The sequence below is a fragment of the Arachis duranensis genome, chromosome 6 (genome assembly GCF_000817695.3).
Source record: "Arachis duranensis cultivar V14167 chromosome 6, aradu.V14167.gnm2.J7QH, whole genome shotgun sequence".
In the NCBI taxonomy this organism is placed as follows: domain Eukaryota; kingdom Viridiplantae; phylum Streptophyta; class Magnoliopsida; order Fabales; family Fabaceae; genus Arachis; species Arachis duranensis.
Window position 1 is genome coordinate 9,686,236 of NC_029777.3, and position 12,313 is coordinate 9,698,548.

Here is a 12,313-nt window from a genome sequence, read left to right on the forward strand (position 1 = left end):
CCATTACTCTCAAACTAATGCAAGCAACAACTATGCGCCAAAAAGGTCCATTAGCCCTGCAAAAAGGAAACCACCCAAACCAAAACATAAGGTAAGCCATCTAAGAAAGCAGCCACTAACACGGGAAGCCTGCTGCCCTTGGCGCAGGTGTAATCTTCAATTCTTCATATAATCATACTTCGATTAACGCTTCCATTATAAGCAGAAGTTACATAAAAAAATCTCATTCATTCATCTTTTAAAACTGACACAGATGAAATTCTTCCTAATATAGATATGTTATATAATTTTAAATATCATTTTAATATTATAAAAAAATTTTACATAATAATTAATTTTAATAAATAAAAAATACTCATATATTTTGTATTTATATATTTTATATTTAATTATTTAAAAATAAAAGATTCTGTTGCCGTTTAAAGTATTGTGTATTAAAGTATTGCTATTTAAAGCATTTATTTATGTACTAGGATATTCTATATTTATTAGAATCCATCAATGCTCTTCTTTTATATTAGCCTTTGATTTTCATCTAATAAAATCTAATGGTCTATATAAGTGTGGCTCATTCAATAAGTACATAATTGTTGAGCTCATTTTAGACATACCCGATAAATTAAAGATTAACTCGTTGTGAATTTGAGTTTTATTTAAATATTTATTGTTGATCAATAAATTGTTACAAAACAAAATTAAATTTTTTAACATTTACTTAAAGAAACGTACTAATAAATTAATTATTAGGCCAACCTAAATTAATTTGTGTAGTAATATATATAGCTATTTGTTTTTTTGGTGACATATATAGCTATTTGTTTGTCTCATTGTAGAAGGAAAATTAGTTACAAACGTTGTTATGAATTATAGAATTTTCAGCCAAAAATTAGTAACATTATAGTTTAAAATAGAAAATTCATAAAACAAAATAAAACAAATATTGCAAAAGTAGAAGAAATCTATACTTGCCAATTTCACTATCTTTTTAGTATTTTTCTAGTTTAAATCCTGGAAAGTTTTTAAATAAAAAAAAAACAATATTGTTGAAACAAAAGTTTATGATATTATCTAATTATTAACATATAAATTAAAGTATTTGACGGGACATAAAAAAAAAGTATTTGACTCTTAAATAACTTTTCTTTTTAATAAAAGTCACTTACATACTCTAACAATTAAATAATTGCTTGATCCCTTATTACTTTGTTTTAATGCTCAAAATTTATCTTGAAAAAATAAACCGCATATTAGTTATCTCCGTTAAAGCCATGGTATCAAAATGGATAATAATATAGGAATGTCTTTGATAAAAAATAGAATTATTAAAAATAAAAAATATCTTCATTTTTTTTTATCATAGTTGTAAAAACTGAACCAAATTGATTGGTTCGACTGAAAAATTGATGAATTGGATTTTAGTCCGGTTCAATTTATTTTTTGAACCATTTAAGAAAGAAAATTAGTATGAACCAATAAGAATCGGATTAAATCGGTCAAAATCGATAAAAACAGGTATAAACTGGTCTAACCGAACCGGTCTGCTTGAAAATTTTTTTAAAATGTCTTCACTAGATCTAGAACTAAGAACCTTGGACCAAAAATAACCTCTACTTGCCACTCAACCATTGCACTTCTAACTATTATACTTGATAAATACTAAATATATAGTATACATAAATATCTAATTTAATTTAATTTTTGTTTTTTCTATTTTTAAAATTAATTATATTTTAATTATATACAATTATTAATATAAATATAAATTTCACTAAAAATTTACTAATTTACTTGATCTATTTTATTACTAGTATTGTGATTAAGATTTTTTGTTTTGATATTAGTGTTAAAATCTACTGATATTATAGTTAGATGATAGTTTTGTGAATTAATTATTTTTTTTATTGTGTCAAATTAAAATACTATTGTAATATTAAAATTTTATAGTTTTTTTATATTAGTTATTTTTAGAAGTTGAGAATTGATTATTCATAAAATGTTAGTGAACATATGTATTTCAAATTTTAATTTTAAATTTGTAACTATTTTATATTTACGTAAGACCGATTTTATCGGTTCAATCAGTAATTTATCGATTGAATTAATAAACTAATAAATCAATAGTTTAACCGGTTCGATCACCGATTCGATTCTCACAACTATGCTTTTTACCATAACATTATCCTAATAATATACCTTACTTCGATAATAGAAAGTTCCATGCACATTGCCTATTCTAAATTTCTAACTTGGTCCTTGGATCATCACATAAGCTTTTCTTATCTTATAACTCAAGAGACACATTGTTCTTTTTCCACCATTGCAAGTTTTATTGCTATGCTTTAATTATTCTCATTCTATATAAATAAGACCCATGATTTAATTTCTTTATACATCTGATCAAAGCCAAAACTATGGGCCAGTCTCTGCAGAAATTAGCTCCTGGTACTTAATTCATTCCATATCTAACTCTCTCATTACTTCAATAATGTCAATTAATTAGCAAAAGATTAATTATTTGTACTCTTTCATATATAATTGTTTTTTTTTTCTTAAATTTTGACATATAGGTTCTGAAGAGAGAAAGATCAAAGAGACTATTCCAATTATAGAATCATGCTATGAAAAAAATCTCAAGGATGCCAAGAACCTCCAGTTCGAAGAATTCTACCGTATCATATGCGACATAGTCGAGTACTAATTACTATTTTCATTCCTGAAATTTGTTTAATTGAAAAAAAAAACTTTAATAAGATTTTATTATTTATAATTTTTTTTCTTTGGTTTTAATTCTTATATTTTTTGTATTGACTCTATAATATATATCTAAGTTTTTTACATTATTTTTTTACTTAAGTGATGAGGTCGGGTATAGAAATCTATATTATATCTAAATGCGTATCTTACTTAGCTTATATGAATGTAAAATGTTATGTAATTAACATTTTTTTAACATTTTGAACTAAACCTAAACAATTTTTTTTTTCTATTAAAGGTGCTTATATGAATTTTCATAGGGTATCATTCTAGGGTTTAGGTTCAACTTATTTAATAGTTTGTATGGTGCATATAGCCAGGTTGAATATAATGTTAAATAACTTATTAAAACAACAAAATGTGATGATGCTTTAATTTATTTTATTTGGCAGGAAAATCAACGAAAATCTTAAAAACACGCAATTTAAGCTGCCTCCAGTGAATGATCTAAAGGACGCATTCGATGTAAATAAGTCCACTATCATCTTGAAACTTTTACATTTATTATAAAGTAAATTATCTAATGATTATAAACATTTAAGCTGCGTTTAGAAAAAAGACTGATATGAAAAAGATTAAATTAAGTCTCTATATTGTATTTAGTGTAAAATATATTAGACTGAGTTAATTTTAGTATTATGTTTAGTTTAAAATAAATATAAAAATTCTATAACGTTGAAAAATTTTAACTTTAGAATTAGAAATTAATTTAATATTTGATTGGGTTAATTCAAAAATATTATTAAAGACATTCGACAAAACTACCCAACAAACTAAACTCATTTGGGATAATTTTGTCGAAAACTAATCAAGTCTAGAATGAATATAAAGTTAGTTTAAATATTTTATAATTAGAATAATGATCAAGTACAGAATATAAGACATAGAGTTATTTGTGATTTGAAAATAGAAGAATAATGAAATTGTTTGATTGATATATAGAAACATCATGGTGGAGAGAAGAGGAAGGAGAAGCTAGAAAAAGAAGATTTCCATGAGATCCTTAAGGAAGTGATGACAAAAGGGTCATCAATAGAGTTATTAACAGGAATTGGAGCAAAGGAAGCACTCATGTACATCTTTGGTGTCCCTTTGGCAACCCTTTTCCTCAAGCGCACAGCTATGCCTAATGCTCTTCGTGATGACTTCTTCATCCCTGGTGTTACTTCCCTCACTGTCCTCATCCTTGCTGCCCTTAACAAGATTTGATGCCACTTAACATTTCTTAAACTTGGGGCTTCATTTATAGGGTGCCATCTTCTTATTACCAAATCAGACACTACCTATTTATTTATTAATAGGTGTTTGTACGTACCTACGTAGAGGAATTAAGTCAATTATTTCATTTATTTTAATTACTTATTAATAGGCGCCATTTATTAAGGTAGATGTAGTAATATAATAATATAAGATGAAAATTCATGTGCAGTTGTCTTTATGTAAAATTGATAGTTAAAAATCATTAGATAACAATTTAGTCAAACCTATTAAATCATTTAACGACTCTCAATGAAAACAACTGCACGTGAGTTTTCATAGTAAGATTTAATATACGTATGATTTTCACAGGTATAACACCTCTTTGTTTTTCACGTAAACAAAAAAAAATCATAGTCTAACATTTGTCTAGATATGTCAACGTTCTTAGATTTCATAGGAGACGAGCGAGTTTTTCTCATAACAATATAAACTTGGGGGCAGGAAAATTAAGCTGCAATAATGACGGGTAATGTTTCATGGTTAATTAAGCTGAATATAACAATAATGTCAGAATTAACACAAGCCATAATCTTCACAAGTTAATTAGCATGACACGTGTCACAGCCTTAACTTTGCACAAGTGATACTTGTTGTCCAAATGTCTTGAACACCTTTCTAATCCTACGACAAACAATGTCCCTCCGAAGTTGTTGGAGAACATGAGATAACAAACCACAACGTCTAACTTGGATTTTTTTCGTTTCAGCAGAAAGAAAACTCATTGAATATTGTCACATTTTCATTTTCCTCTTGAATGCTGCTGCTGCTGCTGCAACAAATATTGATATTGTTGTCTTGATTCATTTTCTTCATCTGGGGTGTCGATGAAAGACTGAAAATCAGCATGATTGGCAAAGAAGGTGGTGTCTTGAAGGCATGGGAGGCAACGGTGAAGAAAACACACGCCGTTGCGAAAAAGCGTGCCAACAGCATATTTGGGACAATAACTATTGGGCACGTAGAAGAAGATCATCATCAAGAAAACCACCACAACAATGGTAGTAATCGCGTTGTAGAAGAGAATGGGAGCTCTGAGCCATTGGAAGTTTACCATGAAGAGAAGTTTCTCCCCAATGGAGACTACTACACAGGGGAATGGGCAGAGAGTTTTCCACACGGGTTTGGCAAGTACCTATGGTTAGATGGGTGCATGTATGTTGGAGACTGGTACAAGGGAAAGAAAACAGGAAGAGGAACATTCAGTTGGCCTTCTGGGGCTACCTACGAAGGCGAATTCAAGAACGGTTTTATGGATGGGACAGGAGTGTATACAAGTGCTAATGGGGACACCTACAAGGGTCAATGGGTGATGAACTTAAAACAAGGCCATGGATTCAAGAGCTTCTCCAATGGGGATTGGTATGATGGGGATTGGAAGAAGGATGTGACAGAAGGGAAAGGGAGGTATGAATGGAAGGATGAGAGTCATTATTTTGGGGAATGGAAGAATGGGGTTATTAGTGGAAAAGGGGTGTTTGTTTTTCATAATGGGAATAAGTTTGAAGGGCATTGGGAAGATGGGGTTCCAAAAGGGACAGGAACATTCAAGTGGCCTGATGGATGTTACTATGCTGGCAATTGGAGTAGGGATGGTAGGGATCAGGATGGAACATACCATCCATCTGAGTCCTTGGATGAGGAGGAAGATGGCCATTGTCATGCTCATTGGGAGCCCTCTGAATTGTACACTGCTTTGAGTTATTATAGAGTTGGTCGCGGCGAGAAGGTTCCGGTTTTGCCATCACAGAAGAAGCTTGCAATTTGGAGGTCTTCAAAGGGAGGGGAGAGTGGTAAGCCTAGGAGGATGTCGGTCGATGGCAGGGTCAGTCTTGGCTCGGATAGGTCAAGTGATAGGTGGCATGATGGTGGGGATGGTGAAGCCCCCATACCTCCTCCTCCTAAAACTCCTCCCAAGGCAGCCACTGATTTGGATGATGAATTGATGAACATACCGATAGAGGATGAAACCACTGGACCCCTCAAACCTCTCAAAGCTCCTAAGAAAGCAAAGAGACAGGGAGAGACTATATGCAAAGGCCACAAAAATTATGAGCTCATGCTTAATTTACAACTAGGAATAAGGTACATCAATCAGATTGAATTCAATGTTAGCCTTTGAGCTATTTGATTGCTTTGTTTTAACTCTTGCCTGGTTTTCTTTGGGTCGTTTCATAGGCACTCTGTTGCAAGACCTGCTCCCTCAGCATCACTTGATCTGAAGCCTTCAGCTTTTGATCCAAAGGAGAAAGTGTGGACAAGATTTCCACCTGAAGGATCCAAGTACACACCACCGCATCCATCAGCCGAATTTAAGTGGAAGGATTACTGTCCAGTAGTTTTTAGGTCAGCTCTCTTAATCTGTTGGTGCCCACATTGCACAATTCTTCAACAAAAGTGTAATTTTGGAATGAAGAAGACTCTTGATTTATACTAACTTGTGCATTTCACTCTAATCTCAGGGCTCTTAGGAAGCTATTCAAGGTGGATCCAGCTGATTACATGTTATCCATATGTGGAAATGAAGCTCTTCGCGAACTTTGCTCCCCTGGAAAAAGTGGAAGCTTCTTTTACTTGACGAATGACGACCGCTACATGATTAAGACAATGAAGAAAGCTGAAGTAAAAGTGAGTTCAATCTTGTCATGGTACAATTGCAATTAATTTCTTATAAAACATGCCAAGAAAGCATGATGTTATCTGATATTGTTATGCCGGATTTCTTTGCAGGCTCTCTTGAGAATGCTTCCTGCCTACTACACTCATTTTCGAACCTATCAAAGTACAATGGTGACAAAGTATTATGGTTTGCATTGTGTCAAATTAACTGGACATATCCAAAGGAAGGTACATTTCCTATAGTGAGTGTCAGCATAACAGAAACTTATCCAAAAAATGAGGCCTCATTCTTTATTTCTTTCACTTATTAAGTTGATCAAAGCTTCAGAGTGGTTGACATTAACTAGTGCACATTCTAATAGGATAACAGAACTCTCTAGTTTAACAGAACTATGAAATATGAGATATAATCTTTAGAATTTGAACATAATAATACCATGTTTGATTTTCCAGGTTCGATTTATCATAATGGGAAACCTTTTCCGTTCTAAATATAACACCCATAGACGCTACGATCTTAAGGGATCTTCGCTTGGTCGGACAACCGATAAGCCTGAGACTGAGATCAGTGAAACAACTATCCTTAAGGATCTTGATCTAAACTTTATATTCCGGCTGCAACCGTCTCGATTTGAAGAATTCTGCAGGTGATTAAGGATTTCAGCACTCAATTTATCATTTTGCCTTGGAAAGCTAGCCTGTTAAGTGGAACAATAGCAAACTCCAAATACATTTTGCAGTTTTAATTTGTTTCTTCACTGTAAGCTGATCATATCTACATATACTTGTTATCCAGTCAAATTGATAGAGATTGTGAGCTTCTAGAACAGGAGGGAATTATGGACTATAGTTTGTTAGTAGGTATTCATTTCAGACATATATCACCAGATGGGGAACTTGTTCCTTGTGGATCTGAGAATCTTGTTGGTAAATTTCTTATTTCAACACTATCTCCATTTCAAAATAACTGTCAATTTGGATTAAGTGATACAATAAAAAATTGTGTTTAATGTTTCTTGTGTTTGTGTTCTTTAAAAATCTCATTCACTTCAGGAAAAGCCAAAAATGATCCGGATCCTCCTGGGTAAAGTACTTCAACTCTTTTTTTTTTTTTTGACACTTATAACTTGATTTATACAAATTGAATGTATGTTCAACACTATACTACTAAACTTTGAAAGCATATTTCCATGGAAAAAATAATATTAGACTAATAATGAATAGTAATTAAGATACTCTGACCATCCTCCTAACTGGTACCATCTTTTTCTAAGCATTTTGCTTGGAAATATATGTATGATCCATTTATATATGGTTATGTAGCACAAATTTTATTGTCTCTCTCTCTCTCTCATAATAAACCATCCTCTCCTCTCACTTGATATGCTCTCTAATACATATACAAGAATTTATCATCTCAAGATGAAGACTAATAGCTTGGTATGATTGTGTGTGTGCAGTGCCTTATTAGGTGTGAATATGCCAGCAAGAGTTGAAAGGACAGTGAGAAAACGTAGTAGTGAATTACAACTTGTAGGGGAACCCATTGGAGAGTACTATGATGTAATATTACATTTTGGAATCATAGACATACTTCAAGACTATGACATCAGCAAGAAGCTTGAACATGCCTACAAGTCCATTCAATATGATTCAACCTCAATATCAGCTGTTGATCCAAGACTATACTCGAGGCGCTTTCGCGACTTCATCCTTAGAATATTCACCGAAGACTCTTCCTGAAAGGTATACATGATTCTCCATTTATCTCATCCAGATATGGCATCATTAGTTCATTACCAATCTGGTGCAAAGTGGCAGTGTGTTATAACCATGCCAGAAATGAGAAACCCTTAGGATTTTCACCCTTATTTTTGAGAGCTAAGTGCTAACTCACACCTATTTTGTTCATTACTTAATCACCTTCATTCTATGTATAGTGCAGTATAAGGGAACACATCATGGGGAAAGCTAAAAGCTAGAGAGACTATGTACATGCATGTTGCACACATCTGCTAGAATCTAAATATCTAATGCAGCAGCTTCATCAGTTACTATTTTGTTAAAGCTAGATAGAGAGGGGTGGCAGGGAACTCCAACATTTTGTATTGGTATTAGATGTACATTAGAAAAATTGAAATGAATCAATGTGTGCCTTTTGACTTTTCTGTTTGATTAGTACTTATCTTCCTGAAATAATACTAGTCTCATTTCGACGTCAAATAAGGACAATAAAAAGGAGCGCTTAAAGTGATTAAAGTTACCATGGATAATTGACTGAACAGCATCAATGCGAAGCCTATCATTGTTAGCAGGAAAAACGAAGAAAATCTGCACTGGTTAACTTGAACAATTTCAAAAATGGCATCAGCCGTTAAAATAGACAACCCCTTTTAACAGCATGCTTGTTTGTGCTTACCGGTTTGGAAATGAGAAATCTTTTTTTGCACAGTTGCTTTAACGATCTTTAACGATCTTTGACAGGTAAACTTCATAATCGTAAACCAAAATATAAATAAATAAATAAACTGCCTTCAAAGCTTACTTGATTTCTTGTAACCTAAATGAAGCAAGAACCTAAAACTAAGCCAGCAACCCATTTTGTCCCATACCTTTTTATTGTAGTTCCAGTGACAGTTTAACTTAATCCTTATAGTTTACTTATAAAAGTGCAACAGCATGGACTACTTCAACACCACTTTACCTGAGGCCGTCCAAAATACTAATCCCAATCTTAATACCATAACAGAAAAGTATGAATAGGCAAACAGAAGTTGCAGGAGTGAAAAATTTCATAAGGCAAACCAACGATGGTCCACTATAACAAAACATGTCCAATTTTCCAAGTAGGCTAAATTACAATGAATTACACTACAGGTACAAAAATCAGTCATTTCCAATGCTAAAATTGCAAAGTATAATTAACTAATGTTGTCTGAAGCAGAAAATGCAGAGGTAAGTTATGTGGCAGTGACAAATCAATCTCCATGGATGGTATAACGTTCCCATTTCTTTGTTGGATCATATATCTGCAATAGTAAACGAGAAAAGGGCATTCAGAATTAGATGCTATGCAAGAAGCCGCAACACATCTTAAAAGAGTCAAGGATGGACATTGTTAAATTTAAGAGCTGCTCAGCCAAAAGGCAGAAAAGGAACTGTGTGTGCGTGTGTGTGTGTGTGTGTGTGTGTGTGTGTGAGAGAGAGAGAGAGAGAGAGATTGTACCTCCCATCTTGAAGCAGGAAATATATGTTTGTTCTTTTCATACCAGTGTCTTTCTACAACCTTCCCAGCATGGGACTGTTTTAAAGAAAATAAAAATACAGTGTTAATGACCCAGAAACTACATGTCAAGTTTACTAGAACCAGCAAAGGAAAAACATGATATATCAAGCTTAAGCCTTTAACCATCTTAGAAACTTAAATTTCACAGTAGTGGTAGAAATGAGCAGGTAAAATATGTACCTCATCCTTCTCTATAGTGGCATCAGCAATTGTTCGGACATCCTCATGCACATCAAAATGGAAAAGCTGTATATATAGAAAAGCATCAAGTGATGTGAATATTGAACACTATTATATTATTAAAATATAATGAGGGAAACTTTCAAGTGCAGAATACCAGACAGAAGACCAAAAAAAGTTCTAATTGAAACGATGAAGGTTCAGTTAAGAATAGATGAATCAGCTACAATAAATTATCTATTGAATATATAAAGTAAGAATAAACTCGTACAAGAAAATGAAAGACATTATTAGCCTTGTCAGAATGAACTCAATGATGTATCTTCTGAGAGAATAAATCCTAAATCAACTAAGTAAGAGAACAAATGAAACATACTGGTCCACTCTTGCCTCTGGCTTTGTTTACGATTAGCTCATAGAAGCTGTGTTGCTGCAATAAACATCAGAACATGCAAATTAATTAAGTTGATACCAATCCTTATATGCAGTCTTTATGAAATCATAACTAGACTACATCTTCATACATGAGGAATGATAAGGTCTTCTTTCACATATAGCAAATTTTCAACTGAGGTTGTTCGAATCTCTCGGAATTCAGGAGCCAGTTGCTGTTGGACTGCTCGAAGAAACTCTCCAATGCTATCACCCTTGCGTACCTGAATCATATTATAAAATCATTGAGAACCCAAGATCACAAGATGCATCCTAACAATACAATAAATCACAATCAATGAACTAGAAAAACAAGTATGAAGCAGACAGCATATACTTGCCTGGATTACACGCCTGTGGCCAGTTCCATCCCAATAACTGTATGTAATTTCAAGAGGCTCATCTGAAACAAAGGAAATTTTTGGTTGGCTATAGGCTAAGAATATCTTGTAGCTATAGTAATATGAAAAAGAGTTTAATTTTGATGCACTGACAGCGTAAAGCATTTTACACAGTCGTGCAATCACATCCGTTCTTTTGGATGACCATTCACGAGGTCAATTTGAAAAGGTAGTTATTTTTACTGATGTGGCGTTACATAATTGGATGCATGTGTAAAATTACTTTACATTGACAGTGCATCAAAATTAAATTCATAAAAAGTTTGGGGTAACTTATCTAATATCTTGTAACTATAGTTGTATCTGTGTATATTTAACACATGAACTCAACATGTTCAAACATCTGGTATGTTGTTCACACAAGTGGATGTAGATTTGACCATCTATGCTTCCTATTCCACTCTTCTAACAAAATCAACTACACAGTACACAGGGACTTTTATACAGTTTAAGTATTTTATGCATCAGTTTCGATTAAGCTAGGCTGAAGAAGCAATTGAGTGAATCTGAATATACACTTCTTCCATAAATAAACTATACCTTTTATTTATCTATTTATTTTGGTTAAAACAAGCTATATTTTGTCCCTTCACCCTTTTTCTTAAAATTGAAATAAAAACTATGTGTATATATAAGTGCAGGCTTACTTCGAATTTGCTCCTGCTCACGGAGCCACTGTTTGCGCAGCCTTTCACGCTCAGCTTGTTCCTCAGCCTCTCGCTCACTAAACAGCCACCCTCATCACTCCAATGCCCGAATGTTAGGGAAATAAACAATAAAGAAAGGATGAAAACATGAAACAATAAGAGAAAAGGAGGGAAGAGAGATGCCACACCTGTCGGGTAAAAAGCTGGTTTCAACAGTAGGGTCTTTTCCAAGTTTACCACGTCTTAGTCTCTCCAGATTCTCTGCTGACACAGAACGAAGTTATTTTAGAACAATGACATACCGCAATATACATTTAAAGATTGGAAACTAGCTAAAAGAACAAGAACAGGTTGATTAGTGGAGGTCTAAAAATAAAACATTAATAATATTGTGAAGTCTTTTTCTTTGATGATTCTTTTTTTTCTGAGAAAAAAATTTACAGCAACATCATTAAAGACTCCATATGACTATTTAACAGTATTACTGCATTGATAAATGAACAAGAACAACAATTTGAAACAAATCACAAGTTGTTGAAAAATCCTCTTACTATCTTCTGGTTCCTCCTCTTCAGCATCATTGTCAATATCCTCTGCAAACGACAATCGAGAATTTCCCTTTATCTTCCTCTTCTTGCGCTTCTCCAACTGAAGCTCCTCCTCCCTGTTTCAAAAGAGAAAACAAAACTATAATGATTGACAACACACAAACCAAAAGCTGGATGAACAAGTGCAAA

General features: G+C 33.1%; 3 protein-coding genes across 4 annotated transcripts in view; 2 read left to right on the forward strand and 1 right to left on the reverse strand.

Annotated features, from left to right (window-relative positions):
* The first annotated feature begins 2,398 nt into the window (after positions 1–2,398).
* Positions 2,399–4,140, forward strand: LOC107492600 (uncharacterized). The gene is made up of 4 exons (XM_016113635.3): positions 2,399–2,442; positions 2,568–2,691; positions 3,147–3,219; positions 3,697–4,140. The coding sequence occupies exons 1-4, from the start codon at positions 2,412–2,414 to the stop codon at positions 3,961–3,963; spliced, it is 495 nt and encodes a 164-aa protein (XP_015969121.1). The 5' UTR covers positions 2,399–2,411; the 3' UTR covers positions 3,964–4,140.
* A 718-nt stretch (positions 4,141–4,858) lies between these two features.
* Positions 4,859–8,625, forward strand: LOC107492574 (phosphatidylinositol 4-phosphate 5-kinase 4-like). The gene is made up of 8 exons (XM_052251369.1): positions 4,859–6,096; positions 6,190–6,357; positions 6,474–6,639; positions 6,742–6,858; positions 7,084–7,277; positions 7,427–7,633; positions 8,085–8,376; positions 8,571–8,625. Exons 1-7 carry the CDS (start codon positions 4,859–4,861, stop codon positions 8,371–8,373), a joined length of 2,379 nt encoding a protein of 792 aa, XP_052107329.1. The 3' UTR covers positions 8,374–8,376; positions 8,571–8,625.
* Positions 8,626–9,388: 763 nt separating this feature from the next.
* Positions 9,389–12,313, reverse strand: part of LOC107492690 (protein XAP5 CIRCADIAN TIMEKEEPER) — a 3,687-nt gene continuing 762 nt past the window's right edge. Inside the window, exons 4-12 of one of the 2 annotated variants that reach the window (XM_016113741.3) lie at positions 12,128–12,240; positions 11,765–11,840; positions 11,577–11,653; positions 10,870–10,931; positions 10,621–10,752; positions 10,473–10,526; positions 10,097–10,162; positions 9,857–9,931; positions 9,389–9,659 (exon numbers count right to left, since the gene is read on the reverse strand). In XM_016113741.3, the coding sequence (XP_015969227.1) occupies positions 9,609–9,659; positions 9,857–9,931; positions 10,097–10,162; positions 10,473–10,526; positions 10,621–10,752; positions 10,870–10,931; positions 11,577–11,653; positions 11,765–11,840; positions 12,128–12,240 (706 nt within the window). In that variant the 3' untranslated portion in view covers positions 9,389–9,608. The remainder of the gene's footprint in view (positions 9,660–9,856; positions 9,932–10,096; positions 10,163–10,472; positions 10,527–10,620; positions 10,753–10,869; positions 10,932–11,576; positions 11,654–11,764; positions 11,841–12,127; positions 12,241–12,313) is intronic. The other variant, XM_016113742.3, reaches the window with a different exon arrangement.

Bases quoted from the DNA above. Each gene is read 5' to 3' on its own strand.
- LOC107492574 (XM_052251369.1), top strand. From the start codon at position 4,859: ATGATTGGCAAAGAAGGTGGTGTCTTGAAGGCATGGGAGGCAACGGTG. The intron at 6,097-6,189 runs GTACATCAATCA...GTCGTTTCATAG, and splicing joins AATTTACAACTAGGAATAAG to GCACTCTGTTGCAAGACCTG. The intron at 6,358-6,473 runs GTCAGCTCTCTT...CTCTAATCTCAG, and splicing joins TACTGTCCAGTAGTTTTTAG to GGCTCTTAGGAAGCTATTCA.
- LOC107492600 (XM_016113635.3), top strand. From the start codon at position 2,412: ATGGGCCAGTCTCTGCAGAAATTAGCTCCTG. The intron at 2,443-2,567 runs GTACTTAATTCA...TTTGACATATAG, and splicing joins TCTGCAGAAATTAGCTCCTG to GTTCTGAAGAGAGAAAGATC. The intron at 3,220-3,696 runs GTAAATAAGTCC...ATTGATATATAG, and splicing joins ATCTAAAGGACGCATTCGAT to AAACATCATGGTGGAGAGAA.